This window comes from Chelmon rostratus, chromosome 2 (assembly GCF_017976325.1).
Source record: "Chelmon rostratus isolate fCheRos1 chromosome 2, fCheRos1.pri, whole genome shotgun sequence".
Taxonomy (NCBI): Eukaryota; Metazoa; Chordata; class Actinopteri; order Chaetodontiformes; family Chaetodontidae; genus Chelmon; species Chelmon rostratus.
Window position 1 is genome coordinate 2,661,880 of NC_055659.1, and position 21,878 is coordinate 2,683,757.

At 41.2% G+C, this 21,878-nt stretch overlaps 2 protein-coding genes across 2 annotated transcripts; both read left to right on the plus strand.

Annotated features, from left to right (window-relative positions):
- Positions 1-233: 233 nt before the first annotated feature.
- LOC121612200 (odorant receptor 131-2-like) lies at positions 234-11,131 on the plus strand. Its single transcript, XM_041944914.1, has 5 exons — positions 234-379; positions 800-940; positions 2,995-3,259; positions 3,423-3,808; positions 10,963-11,131. Exons 1-5 carry the CDS (start codon positions 234-236, stop codon positions 11,129-11,131), a joined length of 1,107 nt encoding a protein of 368 aa, XP_041800848.1.
- A 2,051-nt stretch (positions 11,132-13,182) lies between these two features.
- Positions 13,183-21,419, plus strand: LOC121612209 (odorant receptor 131-2-like). Its single transcript, XM_041944926.1, has 4 exons — positions 13,183-13,328; positions 13,780-13,920; positions 20,582-20,846; positions 21,012-21,419. Exons 1-4 carry the CDS (start codon positions 13,183-13,185, stop codon positions 21,417-21,419), a joined length of 960 nt encoding a protein of 319 aa, XP_041800860.1.
- Positions 21,420-21,878: the final 459 nt, after the last annotated feature.

Below are 21,878 nucleotides of genomic sequence, written 5' to 3' on the forward strand. Positions count from 1 at the left end.
ATTTCAGTCGTTGAATAAGAAATCTGGTCTTTGTGAAACATTTCATGTGAGGATTTTATTTTTTTTTAATCTGAACTGTAGTCTTGATTCAATTGCATGACTAAACTGAGAATGGGTTTGACCCAACAATAACAGACACTAGCAGCTAAATTTTCCATTTCATTAATGAATTGTGTCTCTGACTGACTGAGCTGAGCTGTGGTTTCCCAGCATCAAGCAGGACGAGGTGTGACATGAACTCAACCACACGTCTGGACAGCTTCGGAGATGCCTTCTCAAAGAACTTCATCAGCTTTGCTGTCGGCTTCATCATCAACTGCATCAATGGAGCTTTTGTCTCTACCTACTTTAAGTACCAGGTCTTCCAGCGAGACCCCAGGTGATACATGGTACATGTGTGTTTTATTGTGACTGATTTGGTAATTTTAATTCAACTGGGAGCTGAGTACAAGTTCAATATGATTTAATCTCATCAATCTCTCTCCTCTCTCCAATAATCCCTGATACTGAAAAGGCTGGGAAGCTGCGTTAAATATAAATTAAAAGGAATGTGATCATTTGCTAATACTTTTTCACATATACTCAACTGAAAACAGTACAAAGGCAACATATTTAATGTTTAACCTCGTCAGCTTCATTGATTTTTTTTAAAGTTATGCTTATTCTGAATTTGATGCCAGCAACACATTTTTAGAATCAGGGTTGTATGAATTATTCTCCTTCTGCCTATTTTTCTCCTCCTGCCTTTTTCTGTCTCCTTGACTCCCCTTCCTGACCACTGCACTCGTCTCTCCTGCAGGTATGTGCTGTACATCCATTTGGTGATCAACGACATGATTATGCTGACAGTCTCTGTGGCACTGCAGATCATGACCTACACCATTCCCATGAACCTGGCTCACTGCTGCATCATGCTGCTCATCTTAATTACCACCGACAAGTAGGTGTGTGTTTGTGTTCAACACAAAGTGCTGACACAATTATTCTGCATGTTTTTTTTTGGCTCTAGCATTTCCACTGCATACAGTACATGTTTATGTGTGTTCGTCTCTGAAGCCAGAATTTTCATTTGACAGGCTAGTGCAGGTTTTTAAAATATAATAAAATAAGCAGAACTTTGAATGAGGAAATGTGTGTACTCGTATAGAGGCTAGATGTGAATACACACTATGAACAAAGTTGATATCGTTGAGACGAATAAATCTAAAAGCATGCCAGCCATTAATCAGAGAGTAAACATAAACAATAAACGTACAGTCTGTAGGGCCCTGAGATTTACACAATGCGGAAAACAGACAGAATCACAGAATTTTACAATAAAAATGAAATCAATTGTAAAACACAGAATATAGTACAGATTTGCCAAAAAGCGGATGCCATTTATTTTTAAAAATCAGCATTGTCCACTTCTGTATTTCAAAGTATCCTATGTATGACTTGGAGCAGAGCTGTACCATTTGTGCCTCATGTCATGTTTCTTTGTTAATCGATTGATTGTTTGGTTTGTAAATATCTGAAAATAGTGAGAAATATTGTCACAATTACCCAAAGTGGCACCTTCACAAACAAACAGTCCAAACCTCAAAACAACAAAAAAAAAATTGAAATTCCTTAAAGGTAGATTAGCAAATCTCACATTTGTGAATTATAAACCATGAAAAACTACTTAATTATTGCCACCAGTACACTCTAGGCCGGATATTGTGGTCGTGTCATCTGACCTTCGGCTGTATGTCTTGGACACTCGGGTGAAGAGGGGGGCTGATCTGTCAACTGATCACCACCTGCTTTGATGTGACTTTAAGACAGGTTCCAGTTCACGTTTAAAATGCCAGTTTACATGTTCGCATTTTGAAAGCAATTGAATGATTTATAGTGAGATTTACTCTAAAGAAAAACTGTGAGACACTTATTTTTTCTAAGGTACCCAACTACCTCTGATGTTGTTTATATTAGTTTGATTACTAAGCCTGTAACCAGCAGCACTTTCTTTACATTGACTGAATCTCTTTATTTTTTATACATTTTGATGAATTACTTCACAGCTGTTTGTGGACAAAATGGCCAAATTAAAGGTACATTTGTATTTAACAGCAACAGCTTTTGGGTGAATTCTTAATGTCATATTTTTAATAATGCATCAGTAATTCTGCCGTACATCATGTCTGTAAAATACTCGTCTATCAACATTCTGGGAGGGGGATTGGTCCTTGCCATTTTCACTAGTCTTATAACCATCATTAACTGCCAATACTTCATTTATTTGCTGCCAAATGTCAACATAAAACTATTATTAATATGTTGCACAACTACACAATCAGGAAACAGCTCAAAAAACGATTTAAATAACACTAACCCGAATCGAATCGAATCAATTCTGAATCTCAAGAATCGGAATCGAATCGATTCTTGAAATTTGAATCGATACCCAGCCCTAGTTGTACCGGTCAGTCGTGGTGAAGAAGGAGCTGAGCCAAAAAGCAAAGCTCTACGTTCCTGCCCTCACCTATGGTCATGAACTTTGGGTCATGACCAAAAGAACAAGATCTCGGATACAAGTGGCCGAAATGACTTTCCTCCGCAGAGTTGCGGGGCGCTCCCTTAGAGATAGGGTGAGGAGCTCTGTCACTCGGGAGGAGCTCAGAGTAGAGCCGCTGCTCCTCCACGTCCAGAGGAGCCAGCTGAGGTGGCTCAGGCATCTTGATCGGATGCCTCCTGAGTGTCTTTGAGTTTTGGACTCTTTGTCACATAACACTGACTATTTAAAAAGTTACTTTGGGCTTCATGAATTTGTAGCAGATATTTTTCAAGCTTTTTCTGATATTTCATTGAGCAAAAGATTAATTTAAATGAAAAATAAGCATCATATTAATAAACAATGCGAATGCTATTAATCATTCGTTGCAGGTTTGCATGTCGCATTAAACTGATTGGTGTCTGATACAAAACAGTTATTGTACAGTAAATCTGTGTGTTCTTACTGTCTTTATTGAGGAACAGCCCGCTGAACCTGGCTGCCATGGCAGTCGAGCGTTATATCGCTGTTTGCCGACCTCTTCATCACGTCCACATCTGTACTGTGCAGCGAGCCTACGCTCTCATTGCACTGATCTGGGGCATCTCCTTCATCCCCGCCATCACAGATGTCATCATCATCCTCGCCACCCAGCCCCTCTCAGTCTTCTCAAAGACTGTCATCTGTTACCCTGCCGCCGTGTACAACACTCAGTATCACAAGGCACAAAGCACAGTTGTCCAGGTGACGTACTGATGGTTGTTTCATTGATTTTCTTGCTGATATCAGTCATTCCTGTGTACTGTGTATTCCATGGAGCAGCTTCTTACATTTAATTTCATGGCTTAGTTTTATCATAGTCTTATTCTTACATTTAAGTGGCTTTTGTGTGGTCACTTCCACTCAGGTGCTTCTGTTTTCCTTCGTCTTCCTGACTTTGATCATCACCTACCTGAAGGTCCTCTGCACCGCCTGGACAGTGTCTGGTTCAAACCAGGCCTCGGCCAGAAACGCCTGCAACACCATCCTGCTGCACGGACTCCAGGTCCTCATTTGCATGTTGTCCTTCATCTCCCCCTTCATCAACCTCATTTTAATTACCTCTTGGCCCCGTGACAGAACCAAGATCTTATTCACCACCTTCCTGTTTACCAATTTGCTTCCACGTCTGCTCAGTCCGCTCATCTACGGCATCAGAGACAAGAAGTTCAGCAGCCACATGAGGCAGCACATCTGCTGTAAATGCTGCACCTCTGTAGAAAAGAGGGTGAACCTGATAGGACTCCAGACCAGGTCCAAACAGATGTTACACTGAATTCCTTAAAAGACCACACTGTAAATTTGCATGTCTTCATTCATTATCTGCAAATACCGACCACACAAGTTTGGTGTGAACTGAGAGGATTGTTTGTGACAAGCCAGAATTAAAATTGTACATTTTTATTAACTGCCGTCATACAATGTAAACCAGCTTTTGCAAAATGCTCTGAAATATGTGACTGTTTACTGTCAGTGTCCCAGTGTCTCACATTAAAAATTCAGTTGCTTTAGCCATTGTTCTGATTGAAGAGCTGAATTTCTTAAGACTTTTACCATCACAAGATCCACATACGTGAACATATTCAGTTAATTTAAACACAAGATACTTGTGCTAAAAGGAGGATTCATTGTCAGTGAAGAACCTTGGGCCCCTAATCTGCCTCTATACATGCCAAAGTTAATTTAAACACAAGATACTTGTGCTCAAAAAGAGTATTCATTCTCAGTGAAGAACCTTGGAGCCCCAATCTGCCTCTATACATGCCAAAGAGCAGTGATTCCTAACACGTCTCTGGGGGTCATCAGGTGGAAACCTCGTGTTTCGCCTACTTAGTCCCACTACACCTCCAGGAGGCTAGGCAGTGAACTCCGGCGTCCCAGAGTCACCCCCCCTAGTGCCAGTTCACACTGCTCCTACACAATCCAAACAGCACTGCCACGTTCAACTGACCCAGAGATGCTCCAGGTAGTGGCCAGCACCGATGCTACAATTTAACTATTGCTAATGCTAATGCTAACCGCCCCCATGTAAAGAACAGAAGAAGACAATACAGTTCCGATGCTACCATTTAGCTAATGTTAAGTGCTAACCGCTACCTGCTAAGAGGAACAGAAGAAGACAATAAAGCTAGATTCACCTATACTGTTGATGTTAACTGCTAACTAACTGCTAGTATCATATCACTATCATACTACCACCGCTTTAGCTATTGTTAGCTGCTACAATGCTACCACAGGCCACAGGCCTAGATGCCACATGTAACTGCCGATTGCCACACTACCATCATCCACCCCTGCCTCTCACCAGCTGCACCAATAAAAGCGGGGTGGGAACACAAACCCTGGTTCGGGTAGGGGGTAGAAAATAAAGAGGTAGAGTCAAAGATGAAAGTAGGGATTGGATACAGACCCTTGTTCGGGTAGGGGGTAGAAAATTTAGAGGGTGCTGAAGGTTGAGGCCTAAGCCACAGACCAGATTTAACACCCTCTTCTAACATTTCTTCAAGAAGCAACAAACCCTACCATTTCCTTCAAAAAGCAAACAGAGCAGGAAAACAAACCCTAACATCTTACAACGCAAACTCACCTGAACAGGCCGCATGGTCCCAAAGAGAGACTCTAGCTGGCCACACCCCCACCTTATCTAGACTTCCTCTTCCTGGTTCTCTTCCTATTGGGAGAGCGAGAAGATGGGGCGGGGAAAGCAGAGCAGAGGAGAGGTGTCTTGTTCGGACTGTATCCTCTTCTCCTGCCGGATTAGGCATGTCCTCTGCCTCCCCCTACTCCCTCACTGCCTTTATTTCACCCCCCAACTATTATGATTTCTCCTAATCCATATCCACTGACTAGACCTAGCAGCCTCATCTGACATCTCCCTCACTGTCTTCCTTAAATTTCGCCCTTGCACTCCCAGCTCCCTCAACAGTGAAACAGCTGACCCTGCAACAAAACCTCTACACCCCACTTCAACCGGACAAACCCTGGTCTTCCATCCCCTCTGCTCAGATTCTGTCTTTAAATCTGCATACTTAGTCTTCTTCCTTTCATAAGCTGCCTCCACTGAATTTTCCCAAGGAACTCTTTACTCAATAAAATACAGTCTTTTTGCTCATGGACCATAAGACAATGTCCGGCCTCAGATTACTATAAACTATTTCCTGGGGCACAACTCGCTTTCCTCCCAAGTCCACCTGCATTTGCCAATCATCAGCCCCTACCAGGCAGCCACCTACCTGCCTTCCCCCTGACTTGGCAGCTCTATTTTTCTCCCCCTCTCGAAGAAACTGAACAACTAACCTCTCCTTTCTAGAACTTCCAGAATTCACCTGCTTCCTTCTCTCTTCAATGCCTGCGGCTAAGCTTCTCAGCACCTGATTATGCCGCCATGTATACCGGCCTTGTGATAAGCTAATTCTACAACCTGACAAAATGTGCTTTAAGCTTGCTGTACCTGAGCAGAGTGGGCACGATTGATCGCCCTGTACCCAGAGACTTAGGTTCTGCGGGGTTGGCAACACATCGTATGTCGCCCCTATCAGAAATTTAATACAGCCTTCCTCCATATTCCACAGGTCCCTCCAACTAAGTTTCCACTTCTCAACACCTTCCCAATTCAACCATTGTCCCTGTTTGGCCTGCCCAACTGCTTTTACCCCCCTTAACAACTCCTCCTGCCTACGCACCTGTTCCACTACAAGCTTTCTGTTCTCCTTTAGACCTGCTTTATTCCACACTGGTTTGCCTGGGCCAAGCCCCAAGCCTCCCTGGCCAAATTGAACATTTCCTACTATTTCTGCATGCCTAAGAGCTGCCTCTGCCTCCTGCACTGCTGCCCTTGGGTTCCATTTCCTCCCCCCAGAAGGATTCGGAACCACATTGCTAACTAACATGTCCTTACTCCCAGATAATAAAAGTTTTGTCCTAACCTTAGTGCATTTAAACTCCTCTGTTAGACTAGATACTGGCAGCTGAAGCATTCCTTTCCCATACAAAGCTACATTGCTGAAGCACCTGGGAGCACCCAACCATTTTCTAATATAAGAGCTAACTAGCCTTTCCATTCTCTCTGCTACAGATAATGGGACTTCATATACCTCAACATTTAGGAGAGAAATCATCCGAAACTGGCTGAGGTCCGATGACTCCTTCTCCTTAGGGATGAAGACACCTCCTGCCCTGCGCCATGCTCTTGGAATACTTTGTTTCTCCCAAACTATTCTCAGGTATCTTGTTAGGACCCTGTGGTTTATATTTTAGTTTTGTCTGTTTGTTTCAGTTTTCCCCTCTCTCCTAGGTGTGTGTGTGTGCGTGTGTCCTCAATGATGTGTGAACGAGGAGCGGGTGTGTCCCTTGGGTGGTCTGATTGCCTCGCCTGATTGGTCAAGGGGCGGATCCCCCGCACTATTTGAACAGCCAGCGGACTGCGCGCTCCCTCCTCTCCAGCCTTTCCACCACCAGGAAATGCCAGGCCATCATTGTGAACGGCAGCATCTTACGATCCGTTTGTAGCGTGTGTAGTGTGAATCATGGTGATTGTCAAACACTGTCAAATTCCTTTAAGTAGCAAAAGTGAGCAGTATTAGGAGAGAGAAGCCTTTTGATTTAATCCAGTTTTCTCCTGTTTCCTCATTTATAGGAGGTAGGCTTATCAGTTGTCATTTATTTCCCTTTTCTTTTGGTTAGGTAAGTTAGGGCTATCTAGAGTGTTTTTTGTTTGTTACTTCTCCCTCTGAAGCCAATAAAACTGCTCCTATTATTTGAACTTGCCTTGTTGTTGCTGGCTTTCTTGGAGTGGGAAGACTGGGGGAGCATCTCATCATGTTTTGTCAAAAGTTCCCCTAGACCGGGGCATAACAATCTCCATAGTGTCCTTCAGATGCCAGGTGCACTCTCATAGACACGGTAGGGGACTCCATTAGGCCCTGGGGCCGAAGAAGCCTTTGCACGCCTAACCACCTCCACAACTTCTCTCCACCTAGGTGGGCTCACATCCATCTCCTGCTCCACTTCCCCTAATGGTGGCATGCCAGGTGGAAGACCTATGTTCCTCTCTTCCTTTGAATCTGAATACGTAGACTTCAAATACTGTTCAATCTCTGATTTCATTGCCTTAAGTTGCCCTCCTTTTTCTTGATTAAACAAGCCTTTCACAAAGTTAAAGGGGTTCCTAAAAAATGCTGACCTTGCACGTTCCTTCTTCTTTCTCTTCTCCCTAAGGTGTTCTGCCCTTCTGAGTACTGCTAACCTGCTTCTCAGTTCCTCCTGCAACACATTAATTCCCTCCCTTTCTTCTTCTGACGCCTTCCTCCACTGCTTTCTTAACTGCCTCCTTTCCTTTACTAACTTCTCTATTTCTCTTTGCCGCCTAGACTTGCCGACATGCACCCTCTTGCCTTTCCTTTTGACAAGCACCCCAAATCTCTCTAGACCATAGGAGTAGATCACATCTCCAATTTTATCCAATTTCTCCACTACATCTCCTCTAAGCCTGCTTAATATGATTGATAAATCTCTATCAACTGCCTCCCACTCTTTGCTATCATTTGCCCTCGGCCACCTAACTCGAGCTTTCTGCTCCATGCTTCTCTCCTTGGCTGGCCTGTTGACCTCAACACCAACTGCATCCCCTCTCCGTACCTCCTCCTCTCCAGGGATAGTGTTACTGATATCCTGCGAACTGTGGTTTTCTACCTGTCGCTGGACTTCATCCGACTGATTCGACTGACTTCTCAAGAAATACTGGTCGATGCGGCCACTCTGCCCTTCCACCGCTAAACACTTCCTCCTTCCCTGATGAGTTCTAAGGCCTCGGATTATTTTCTGCCAGCCACATGGGCAAACTTGAAGCTTCTTATCCTCTGCTGCACAACTTTTGCTCTCCTTAGTTGCCTTCACTGTCACCTGAGTACTGCTACCTCTGGCCCTAAGAGATGGGTCCGTGCCCCCATCCCTCACTGAGTCATGTATCCAAGGCATAGTCATGTCTGTTATCCTGTTCGTTACCATGCAATCCACCTGTGAGTCATCTTCCACCCCTGCTCTCGCTGACTCTTGGGGTATTTTCCTTATATTGGTTGTAGCTAAGTCTGGTTGTAGCAAGTTAAGTCTTGCCACTGCTGTCATGGGTTGCCCATTCCGGCACCTGTGGGGTCTTTTCCCTCCTGTCAGCTGTCTTTCCAAGCAGTCACATGGTCTTTCCATTGTTGTCAGCTGCTCTATTCACAACAGTCACTAGCCAACCTAGTGACTGTTGTGAATAGAGCAGCTGAGCAGTGATTCCTAACACGTCTCTGGGGGTAATCAGGTGGATACCTCCCTTCAACGGTGTTTCACCTACTTAGTGCCACTGCACCTCCTAGGCTAGGTGGTGAACTCCGGCGTCCCAGAGTCGCCCCCCCTAGTGCCAGTTCACACTGCTCCTACACAATCCAAACAGCACTGCCACGTTCAACTGACCCAGGCCTGTTTAGGAGATGCTCCAGGTAGTGGCCAGTACCGATGCTACCATTTAGCTAATGCTAATGCTAATGCTAACCGCTAAGAAGAACAGAAGAAGACCTTTGCCTTAAAGGATCCACATACGTGAACATATTCAAAACATATTGTTATTTAATATGATGATTTATAAGTTCAAGTTTAAATAATAAATAATAACACATTTTTCTCTAATTTTAAAACTATATCCCAGTTTTTTTTTTTGATAAATCTGAGAATAAAATTCGTATTTAAGAACTTGCACGCTCACTATAAATGTTACAGGACAATGAATGGATCAGAACTTGAGGGAAGCGCAGCATGTTCCTCAGGTAATGTGCTACTCTAATCTGAGATTCTGGAACAAAACTCAGAGGTTTCCTGCAGCTCATAAGATGCTGCTTCATGGCAGAGACAAAACTTACAGCCTGACATTTCACTGTGACATCAGAGCTCACCTGAGAGTCTGCAGCTCACCTGCCTGTGTGTCTGCACTGGTCAAACTAGTGCTGAGAGGATTTTGCTGAGAAAGCGACACACGTCATTCACACACTAATCAGTTGGACAACCTGTGGCTAATTTACTGTATGTATAAAATCCATAATAAAATGACCCAGACAAAACTAACTTAACTCCTGATCCACTTGTGAAAAGTGCGTGAGTGGGGACGTCACTTCGGTCAACATCAGTGTACATCAATGGCAGTCATCCTTATAACCAAGTGGTTGTTGTTGTAACCACTGCCACAAAGGTCCCCAAACCATAACAACACAGAAAACAACATATTCTGTTGTTTAATTTGGAAGATTTCTTGGACCAATCACAAACAAGCAACAATGTAAAGCTGCAGTAATCAATGACTGAGTATAATATGAAAGGTGTTGCTTGTTGTGACAAACACAACTCTGCAGTGCCCCTTAGCTTTAGCCTTGCAGTCTATTTAAGATCACTCTTTTCATTTTCCAACCACACATTGACTTTGTGGTTCAGTCATCAGTGTTATTTCCAGATGCAACAGGAAAATGTTTTGAGAAAAAAAAATCCTCATAAACCCACCTGCTCAGCCCCAAATAGCAGACAAAGTTAAGCGTTGGAAGAAGAGTGAATCATGGACTTACATTTGCCAGGTTACACCACTCCAATCAACACTGCTGCCCACGAGTGCCTGCAAAAGAAAGATTAATGAAGGTTTAAGAATGGTTATCACCATCCATCCCAAGATACAGCGTAGATTTCAAAGAATATTTCAACATTTGGGAAAAATCCATTCACTTTGTAGCCTGGTTGACGTTTGCCCATCTTAGCATGAAGACTCAAAACAGAGGGAAACTGCTAGCGTAGCTCTGTGCAAAGTGAAAACATCGGACAACTAGTGCAGGTTTCAGATCAAGTCGCTGTACAAACTGGGAAAACCCATTGTGATGCCACGACTCCAGGCAGCTGCACACAGCCACTGTGCCTGCAGGCACATGAACAGTTCCTGTTTGTGCACAGATAAATCAAACAAGAGCCAACCTTTTAACTAGTCAAGTTTAGAGGTGCTGATTGGCATATTTTTCCCTTTTTAAACAGAGCTAGATGTTTCGGACTGCTTCTCATCTTTATCCTGAAGCTGGGCCACCTGGCACCAGCCTGCATACACACACACACAGTCAGCAAACACATAAAGTACCTGCATCAACACCCACAGCAGACTGGTATTATGTGTCTATACATGCTTACAGCTGCTTCTATTGCATTGGACTGTTGATACTGTATAGACCAAAAAGTACTGTGTTCTTTGTTTATCATTATCTTGTATGTCCTACAGCTGTGACCAGGAATGTTTAATCAGTTAAAAATAAATACTAGACAGACAGGAGTAAAAGATGCACTGTGCCTATTTTAAATATATAATATCAGGTCGCTCTCATCTCCCTCTTCCCCCGCTTCAGTCTGGAGATTCGTTACATCTTCTTCCTGGTCGTCTACATCATCCCTCGTTTCATGAGCCCTGTCATCTATCATCCATCGGTTTTCGGGATGAGCATTTCAGGAAGTACTGGACTCGGTACCTTGCTTGTCGAAGCCAACGTGTCATCAGGATCAAACCGCTGTTACTGAAAGTGAACCTGTAGGTGAAATAACCACAACGGCTACCCAAAAGTCCACCTGAGTGCCTGCCAGTGTGGTTTACAGTCACTGCCGTCTGACTGATGAATCCAAGGTGACAACCATTAACAGTTTTGTCAGAATAAAACTTCTATCGCTGTTTACACAAAGTCAGCTCTGACAAACTTTTATGCTGAAATAATCTCAACGGGATCGGAAGAGCAAGACACACAGATTGATGAATGGAGGTTTGTCAAATTTGTTTGTAAAGCACCTTCAACAAAGCATGATGGGAACTGTGATCTTATCATCTTGCAGCTTAGCCTTCACATAACATTACATAGTCCAAACTTGGTTTCGGTCCAGTATGAAGTTTCATACCACTAACAATATGTTTATGGATGAATCTGTCAATTATTTTCTCAATTAACTGATTAGTTGTTTTGTCTATAAACTGCCCATCACAGCGCAGGGCCCAAGGTGTCCTCACATGTCTTGATTGTCTGACCAACAGCATGGTCAGACAAAGCTAACTCATCAGTCACTCAACCCTTTCAGCTCTACAATATTCCATAAATTGACACAAATACTCATCGAGTAGCTGACCTTAGAAGCAAAGCAAAGGTGAAAAAGCTTGTGAAATCAAGAATCAGATTTTCTGCCTGAGCTACAAACAATCACATATCACACTGGGCCCAGCAGGTGGCTAAACTGCAAACTATGTCCAGTGAGAGTCCTGTCTCTGGTCTCTGTCCATGGTGCTGAGTGTCTGTGTGGAGACACAATGACACAGCTTCAGCAGGATTGAAATAAAGATAAAGAGTCTCAGCACAGGAAAACGAGGCACATCAAACAGTGTAACACAGCTACAGAAACCACAGAAAATAATTTTCACACATGATTTGATTTGTCTGGCTTAACTTGACTTTTGCTGCCTTTTTTTTACTTCTCTCCCTTTTCGAAAGTAAGCCAGTAGCCAACTGACTTTCACTTTCAGGGATATTTCTTGTTGCTGTGCCTCACAGTATGGCGTCATTATGTCAAAAAAGTCTGAATATTGCCATTATCAGGATTTTTTTAAAATCATATTACAAATTACACCAATAGTACAATGAACGATATAATATGAACAACCTTAAATAGGGAAATAAGTTAACTTTTATGTTCATGACAACAATGAGCGTAGCTACTCAGCTGCTCGTTTACCCTCATGATGGTTTCAAAGTTTATTTCAAAACCACCAAATCAAAATATACTAACACAGTCAAATTTCAAAAACCACCCCTCCTTCATGCACTTCCATTGGCATGGAAATCTATAAAACTGCATCTCTTCCTGGTCCTCTCACTGCTGACAGTTGTCAGAGAAGACTGAGGAACAGCCCAGTATCTCAACACAGACCAGACCAGTGCGCCATTCAAGTAAGTTTGCAAGTAAGACTTCACTACAGTACTAGAAGAATGCTTTTTTAATCCTAGTTAAAATCTCATATTCCAAAACAGAAATAGGCATTTTCAAGGTTTACTGGTTGCTGTCTTTTTTTCTGTGTGAAGAGAAATACGAGTGAAGCTGCTCTTCCTGACTTTTTCTTCATTTGCTTCAACTTAATGGTTTTTGTTTTTGATAAATCAGAGATAACTAGGGATAGGGAGAGATAATATTTCATCTCACTAATCATTAATAGGGTTTGGGTTTTCTTGTGCTGTTTTAATAAATCACAACTGTAGTTTCAATTACACTGGGGGCTCTTCTATAAATTAGATCCTTCTTCATTCAGACTATCTTTGACAATGTTCTTAAAAAGTCTTCTTTCTTCATTACAAATGTTTCAGTCGTTGAATGATGGGTTGAATCTGGTCTTTGTGAAACATTTCATGTGAGGATTTCATTTTTTTTTAATCTGAACTGTAGTCTTGATTCAATTGCATGACTAAACTGAGAATGGGTTTGACCCAACAATAACAGACACTAGCAGCTGAATTTTCCATTTCATTAATGGACTGTGTCTCTGACTGACTGAGCTGAGCTGTGGTTTTCCAGCATCAAGCAGGACGAGGTGTGACATGAACTCAACCACACGTCTGGACCGCTTGAGTGATGCCTTCTCAAAGAACTTTATCAGCTTTGCTGTCGGCTTCATCATCAACTGCATCAATGGAGCTTTTGTTTATACCTACTTTAAGAACCAGGTCTTCCAGAGAGACCCCAGGTGATACATGGTACATGTGTGTTTTCTTTCAGACAAATATGAAAACATGCCAAACTGATGGGATTTCTGGTCTTATAACTTGATACTGTCTATTATGCCACAAGTGTGATTGTGACTGATTTGGTAATTTTAATTTAACTGGGAGCTGAGTACAAGTTCAATATGATTTCAATTTATCAATCTCTCTCCTCAATAATCCCTTGATACTAAAAAGGCTGGGAAGCTGCGTTAAACATAAATTAAAAGGAATGTGATCACTTGCTAATATTTTTTTTTTTTTAAATATACTCAACTGAAAATATTACAGCTTCATTGATTTTTGGAAAGTTATGCTTATTCTCAATTTGATGCAACACATTTTTAGAATCAGGAATGTATGAATTGCTCTCATCCTGCCTTTTTCTGTCTCCTTGACTCCCCTTCCTGACAACTGCACTCGTCTCTCCTGCAGGTATGTGCTGTACATCCATTTGGTGATCAACGACATGATTATGCTGACAGTCTCTGTGGCACTGCAGATCATGACCTACACCATTCCCATGAACCTGGCTCACTGCTGCATCATGCTGCTCATCTCAGTGACCACCAACAAGTAGGTGTGTGTTTGTGTTCAACACAAAGTGCTGACACAATTATTCTGCACCTGTGCTGGATGTTTTCTTGGCTCTAGCATTTCCACTGCATACAGTACACGTTTAAGTGTGTTCGTCTCTCATGCCTGATTTTTCATTTGACAGGCTAGTGCAGGTTTTTAAAATATAATAAAATAAGCAGAACTTTGAATGAGGAAATGTGTGCACTGTACCGGCAGACAACTCGTATAGAGGCTAGATGTGAATACACACTATGAACAAAGTTGATATCGTTGACACGGATAAATCTGAAAGCATGGCAGCCAATAATCAGAGAGTTGTTAACTTACACTAACAATCAACATACAGATTGTAGGGCCCTGTGATTTCCACAATGCAGAAAAGACAGAATCACAGAATTTGACTAAAAATGAAATCAACTGTAAAACACAGAATATAGTATAATTTTGGATGCAATTTGTTTAAAAATCAGCATTTCCCACTTCCACTTTAAGTTTTCATTGAAAAGGGGTTGCCAGAGTAGCATGCCTATTTATCCCAAGATATGCTTCATCTCTGCCCAGGCCACCAAGACAGAAATGTCTATACAGGCTAGAATCAATAAATGGTTTTATTTTCATGTCTGGCCATTTGCATGACCATCCATCATGGAATTATTCAGACAAATTAACAAACAGCAAACCAAAAACTACCGTACTACCATACCACTAGCCCCAAACAACAAAAAGCCATCAGTTGTGTACAGTACACCATTTTAAACAAGTATTACCATTCGTGTGTCAGTTAAAACACTGGACATGTCTGATACAGATCACAAAATAATAAGCAGCAATCCACACCAAGAAAAACACAATGATCAGAAACTGACTCCATGAAAGGTCCATCCTCAGTTCTTATCAAATCGAAATCTGGAACATGACAGCGTGTTTGTCACAAATCATGATATAAAGGAAAAATAAATAACCCTTTTATGTCACGATTGGCATCACAGGCGGACAGGGACAGAACCCAAATGCAGACAAAGCTAACTCATCAGTCACTCAGCCCTTTCAGCTCTACAATATTCCATAAATTGACACAAATACTCATCGAGTAGCTGACCTTAGAAGCAAAGCAAAGGTGAAAAAGCTTGTGAAATCAAGAATCAGATTTTCTGCCTGAGCTACAAACAATCACATATCACACTGGGCCCAGCAGGTGGCTAAACTGCAAACTATGTCCAGTGAGAGTCCTGTCTCTGGTCTCTGTCCATGGTGCTGAGTGTCTGTGTGGAGACACAATGACACAGCTTCAGCAGGCCGGATTGAAATAAAGATAAAGAAGTCTCAGCACAGGAAAACAAGGCACATCAAACAGTGTAACACAGCTACAGAAACCACAAAAAATAATTTTCACACATGATTTGATTTGTCTGGCTTAACTTGACTTTTGTTGTTTTTTTTTTACTTCTGTCCCTTTTCGAAAGTAAGCCAGTAGCCAACTGACTTTCACTTTCAGGGATATTTCTTGTTGCTGTGCCGCACAGTATGGCGTCATTATGTCAAAAAAGTCTGAATATTGCCATTATCAGGATTTTTTTAAAACCATATTACCAATTACACCAATACTAGTGCAGGTTTGTGCAGGGTTTTAAAATATAATAAAATAAGCAGAACTTTGAATGAGGAAATGTGTGCACTGAACCGGCAGACAACTCGTATAGAGGCTAGATGTGAATACACACTATGAACAAAGTTGATATCGTTGACACGGATAAATCTAAAAGCATGGCAGCCAATAATCAGAGAGTTGTTAATTTACACTAACAATGAACATACAGATTGTAGGGCCCTGTGATTTCCACAATGCAGAAAAGACAGAATCACAGAATTTGACTAAAAATGAAATCAACTGTAAAACACAGAATATAGTATAATTTTGGATGCAATTTGTTTAAAAATCAGCATTTCCCACTTCCACTTTAAGTTTTCATTGAAAAGGGGTTGCCAGAGTAGCATGCCTATTTATCCCAAGATATGCTTCATCTCTGCCCAGGCCACCAAGACAGAAATGTCTATACAGGCTAGAATCAATAAATGGTTTTATTTTCATGTCTGGCCATTTGCATGACCCATCCATCATGGAATTATTCAGACAAATTAACAAACAGCAAACCAAAAACTACCGTACTACCATACCACTAGCCCCAAACAACAAAAAGCCATCAGTTGTGTACAGTTCACCATTTTAAACAAGTATTACCAAAACAAAATCTACATATGCATCCAAACCAAAACAAAGCAAATGTCCAAAAACACAGGAAACACAAGCTTGACACAAGGAACGATGATGAATTGACAAGGACTGAAGGGAAGACATGGACTTAAATACACAGGGAAGGACAACTAATGAGACACAGGTGAAACAAATCAAACAGTCACTAGGGTGGGAAAACAAAGGGAGTGCAGCAAAAGATGACACATGAGGTGAACCTTCAACATAAAACAGGAAATGACAAAACTAGATTAACCAGATCATAACACTTTAGCTATTATCAACAAAGATGGTTAGCCAGAAATAACATGTCTTTGCTTAATTTCTACAACCAAAATTTTAAAGTTGTATTATCAATAACATCTGTCTATACTGATGTCACCCTGGGGTCTTGTCATCAGTACATGAGCAACAGAGCAAACCACAGAACATAAGATGTAACTTTGACATGAAGAATAAAAGATCAAGCTGTCATATCAATCCATTTCTTTTAAATTATGTATTTCTCTAAACTCTAACCGTCTATCAATTAAATTTGAGCTTTTAGTGTTCCACCATGAATTAATCAGCAGCATGAAAACATCATTAATACACCAACCAAACAACCCAAGGAAACATGTCATGGCCCCTACAATAACAGAAGATTATTGCAAACAAATGTAGCACTTGACATAGATGACAGCACACGAGCATATGAGCAGAAACCGGCAGTCAGTAATAAAAAAACAACCAGCATGCTCAGAGTCCTCATACTGAATATCGGCCTCAGTACAGAGCTCGAACAGTGAATGTAAATGCTGGCATCAACATTCAAATCTGCCACTGAAAAAGGAAACACTGTCATTGAAACACTTACTGGAAAAAGTTGTATTTCATTTTTTTTCATGTGTTTTTCAATCACTGTTATTTTATGTGTTAGGTTTCTGTCATCAGAATGAGTAAATACTAATGAGAAAAAGACACTGCTCTCCGGAGCCCAGGTCCACTCTGAAGACATGACCACACACATATAGCATATAGCATTAGCATCTGTGAGTTCACCTAAAACTCCCCAACCACAAGCAGGCTAAGTCTGTTTCACTGTGCAGATGTTTTTCCACTCTGAACCAGGCTGGGTTTAACTCTGAACTGGTGTTATGCTGGTCGGCCAGCAGTCTGCTGGAACAAGAACTAACCTAAGTCACTATTTATAGCCTCTTACCGCTGAAACACAGACTGAACAGAGAGACAGCATGCTAGCTAACGTTAGCACATGCGGGAAATACTTACAGTAGCCTGGTCAGGTGAAGCTGGTCCTCACATAAATCTTTGGGACCTCCCGGCTTTAAATTATCTAAAATAAGGACAAGAAAACTCAAGTTCAAGTATATACGAAGTGTATGACTGACTATGAAATGACTGACAGATGGCGAACAACATGGGCGACGTACCTAACGGCTGTTAGCTAACATGATAGACGTTCTGCGAACACAATCCTAACGGTAACATGATTAACCGGCGAGGAGCACGATTATTTCCTCCGAAAAGCTTCCTGGCTGAGGTGGCATGATGCCGGTTTAGGCAGGTGGCTTGTTTATGAAGTAGTACCTGAGTAGCATTAGCGTCAATATCAGGTGTTTCCAGCAGAGTTTCAGCAGTTTGGACGCGGCGGTGGGCAGATCGCTGACAGTTTAAATTGCCCGCCTTTACTGCGGGAGGTGCGTTAGATTTAATCACCGGCGAGTGGCGTTTCAGTGGTGGAGGAAGAATTGCATTAAAGTACTAATACCACACTGTGAAAATACTCCATCAAAAGCAAAAGGTAACTCAAGTAAAAGTATGTCAGTATAATCAGGAAAATGTACTTCAAGTACGAAAAGTAAATCTACTCTACAGTAAAATGTCCTTTGACTGTTTTCTATGTGATACCATTAGATAGATATTATCTAAGGTATATTTCATGCATTAATGTAGAAGCAGGATTTTATTGTTGTCGTTGCTTGAGGTGAAGCTCATTTTGAATTCCATGGCATAAAACTGCAAGTCGTGATTATTTTATTATACATTAATTTGCTGATTATTTTCTTCATTAACCGGTTGATTGTTTGGTGTCAGGCCGGGACTCAGACGCAGAGATTTAACACAGAGTTTTATTCAAGCAACCCAGCAACCTCTTCGCTTCGTGCCAAACAAACAGGCTATGAAACATACGCTATGGTAAGAACAGGAAATCACAATCAAAATGGGCATACATAAATAAACAAGATAACAAAAAACGCTCTAAATGAGGCTAGGAAATAAATCGCTACGGCTACAAAACTAGAAAACAAAAACGCTCCCGAAGGAGGAAGAATACAAATGGCTATGAAAAGGTTAACTGTACAACAGAAAGAACTATGCTCGGAAAACTATCAAAACAAAATACACTCCAAAGAAAACGGAGGAACAAGAATCTAAATGACAAATTAATCAAACCGAAAATCACTCTTAAGGACGAAAAACAATTCGGCTAAGCTATTAACAAGGACAAGGAAACAGAAGCTAGGTTATTAAATTTACAAACAAAAAAACACTCACTAAGAGGAACAAAGGCTTACGCTGTTGCCATAGCAATGGACAGGGGACAAGACAGGCTCGGGTGAATCGACCATAGGACAAAGACACACTGGCACAAGACAAGGGAGACGCAGACTATTTAACAATAGACGGTAATCAGGAACAGGTGGAGACAACAGGTGATCGGGGCGGACACACAGGACACATGAGGAAGAGCAAGTGCTCTGAAACGAGGGGAGAGTTAGATCTTCAAAATAAAACAGGAAATGACGAGACAAACCCAAAGACAAGACAGACCTCACCACGGTGTGACATTTGGTTTGTAAAAGTCTGAAAATAGTGAGAAATATCGTCATAATTACCCAAAGTGGCACCTTCAAACAAACAGTGCAAACCTCAAAATGACAAAAAAGAAATTAAAATTATTGAAAGGAAAATTAGCAAATCTCACATTTGTGAATTATAAACCATGAAAAATTAAATACTTACTTACTAATTATTGTCAGTTCATTTCCTGTCAATCAATTAATTGATTAGTCAACTGATCATTTCAGCTGCACTTGTATAAACTGTTGGGTAGTTAAATGTACAACAAAACACACACACACATAGAAACACACATATATATACATATATATATATAAGCTCTTCATATGTTTTGGATGCAAAAATCTTTATAAAGGAACTTGTAATTCAAGCTTTCAGACTAATGTAGTGAAGTGAAAAGTACAATGTTTCCTTCTGAAATGTTTTGGAGTAGAAAGTAGAAAGTGGCATGAAAAGAAAAAACTCACAGTATGTGAGTAAATGTACTCAGTTACATTACATTACTGGTCAGTTGTAAGTGTTGATGAGGAACTGGAGATCCCTGCAGGTGACAAATTAGAGAAAACACCTGAATGTGTGAGGATAAAATAATATAACTCTCTATAGAGCTGCAATGATTACTCAGATAATCAATTAGCAGACTGACAGAAAATATATCACCAACATTTGTGATTAATCGTTTAAATGTTGTTTAAACCAAAAATACCAACTTCGAGGATTTGCTGCTTTTCTTCATCTTACATGATAATAAACTGAGTGTCTTTGGGTTTTGGACTCTTTGTCACAAAATATTAACTATTTAAAAAGTTACTTTGGGCTTCAGAAATTTGAAGCAGATATTTTTCACTTTTTTCTGATATTTCATTGATTAAAAGATTAATTTGATTGAAAAATAAGCATCATATAAATAAACAATGCTCATGCTATTAATCTTTCGTTGCAGGCTTGCATGTCAGATTAAACTGATAGGGGTCCCTGAGGGGAAAAATGAATAAAAAAAATTGGGATCAACAGGGGCCCACCCTGTTGATCCCAATTTTTACCACGCTCTCTGTGCATTAGTGTGCAAGTACCCATTAAGTCCAGTGCACACAGTGGAGCATTAAATTCTAATGAGGTATATATATGACATATAACAGCATCATAACTTGATACAAATAAAAGTTTGGCCCCTCTTAAAGACTGGGCCCTCAGATTAGGTAATATTTTGTGTTTTACATCCTGGTTCACTGGTGCATACTGAGAAATAAATGTGCACTTGACAGACATTGAGGCGAGATTGCTTTTGGGCTTTTGGGTCCCCTCTGGTTCCGAGGCCCTGGAATAGTCCCCCTCTCAGCCTTGGCTGTCATACATTAGTGTTTTGTGCGTGTTAAAAGTTCAAAAACTTTGAATAACAAACGACGACTGACAGGACCTGTCTGTTGCACCTTTCACCTTTATGTTGTGGTGAGCAGATGGGTAAACAGGTCAGGAACAAATACTGTACTGATACAAAACAGTTATTGTACAGTAAATCTGTGTGTTCTTACTGTCTTTATTGAGGAACAGCCCACTGAACCTGGCTGGCATGGCAGTCGAGCGTTATATCGCTGTTTGCCGACCTCTTCATCACGTCCGGATCTGTACTGTGCAGCGAGCCTATGCTCTCATTGCACTGATCTGGGGCATCTCCTTCATCCCCGCCATCACAGATGTCATCATCATCCTCGCCACCCAGCCCCTCTCAGTCTTCTCAAAGACCGTCATCTGTTACCCAGCCGCTGTGTACAACACTCAGTATCACAAGGCACAAAGGACAGTTGTCCAGGTGAAGTACTGATGGTTGTTTCATTGATTTTCTTGCTGATATCAGTCATTCCTGTGTACTGTGTATTCCATGGAGCAGCTTTCTTACATTTTCATTTCATAGCTTAGTTTTATTATAGTCTTATTCTTACATTTAAGTGGCTTTTGTGTGGTCACTTCCACTCAGGTGCTTCTGTTTTCTTTCGTCTTCCTGACTTTGATCATCACCTACCTGAAGGTCCTCTGCACCGCCTGGACAGTGTCTGGTTCAAACCAGGCCTCGGCCAGAAACGCCTGCAACACCATCCTGCTGCACGGACTCCAGGTCCTCATCTGCATGTTGTCCTTCATGTCTCCCATAATCAACATTATTTTAATTACCTCTCAGCCCCGTGACAGAACCAAGATCTTATTCACCACCTTCCTGTTTACCAATTTGCTTCCACGTCTGCTCAGTCCGCTCATCTACGGCGTCAGAGACAAGAAGTTCAGCAGCCACATGAGGCAGCACATCTGCTGTAAATGCTGCACCTCTGTAGAAAAGAGGGTGAACCTGATAGGACTCCAGAGCAGGTCCAAACAGATGTTGGACTGAATTCCATAAAAGACTACACTGTAAATTTGCATGTCTTCATTCATTATCTGCAAATACCGACCACACAAGTTGATTTTGGTGTGAACTGAGAAGATTGTTTGTGACAAGCCAGAATTGAAATTGTACATTTTCGTAACTCATACAATGTAAACCAGCTTTTGCAAAATGCTCTAAAATATGTGACTGTTTACTGTCATTGTCCCAAGGGAAGCTCAGGGTGCATGAAGAAAGAAAACAACATTAAAAATTCAGTTGCTTTAGCCATTGTTCTGATTGAAGACCTGAATTTGTTAAGACCTTTACCTTTACATGATCCACATACGTGAACACATTCAAAACATATTGTTACTCAAGTTCAAGTTTAAATAATAAATAATAATTTTTCTCTGATTTTAAAACTATATCTCAGGTTTTCTTGATAAATCTGAGAATAAAATTAATATTTAAGAACTTGCATGT

Excerpts from the sequence above, each read along its gene's own strand:
- LOC121612209 (XM_041944926.1), top strand. The coding sequence starts at position 13,183 with ATGAACTCAACCACACGTCTGGACCGCTTGAGTGATGCCTTCTCAAAG. Across the intron at positions 13,921-20,581 it reads ATCTCAGTGACCACCAACAA|GAACAGCCCACTGAACCTGG; the intron begins GTAGGTGTGTGT and ends GTCTTTATTGAG. Across the intron at positions 20,847-21,011 it reads CACAAAGGACAGTTGTCCAG|GTGCTTCTGTTTTCTTTCGT; the intron begins GTGAAGTACTGA and ends ACTTCCACTCAG.
- LOC121612200 (XM_041944914.1), top strand. The coding sequence starts at position 234 with ATGAACTCAACCACACGTCTGGACAGCTTCGGAGATGCCTTCTCAAAG. Across the intron at positions 380-799 it reads GTCTTCCAGCGAGACCCCAG|GTATGTGCTGTACATCCATT; the intron begins GTGATACATGGT and ends TCTCTCCTGCAG. Across the intron at positions 941-2,994 it reads ATCTTAATTACCACCGACAA|GAACAGCCCGCTGAACCTGG; the intron begins GTAGGTGTGTGT and ends GTCTTTATTGAG.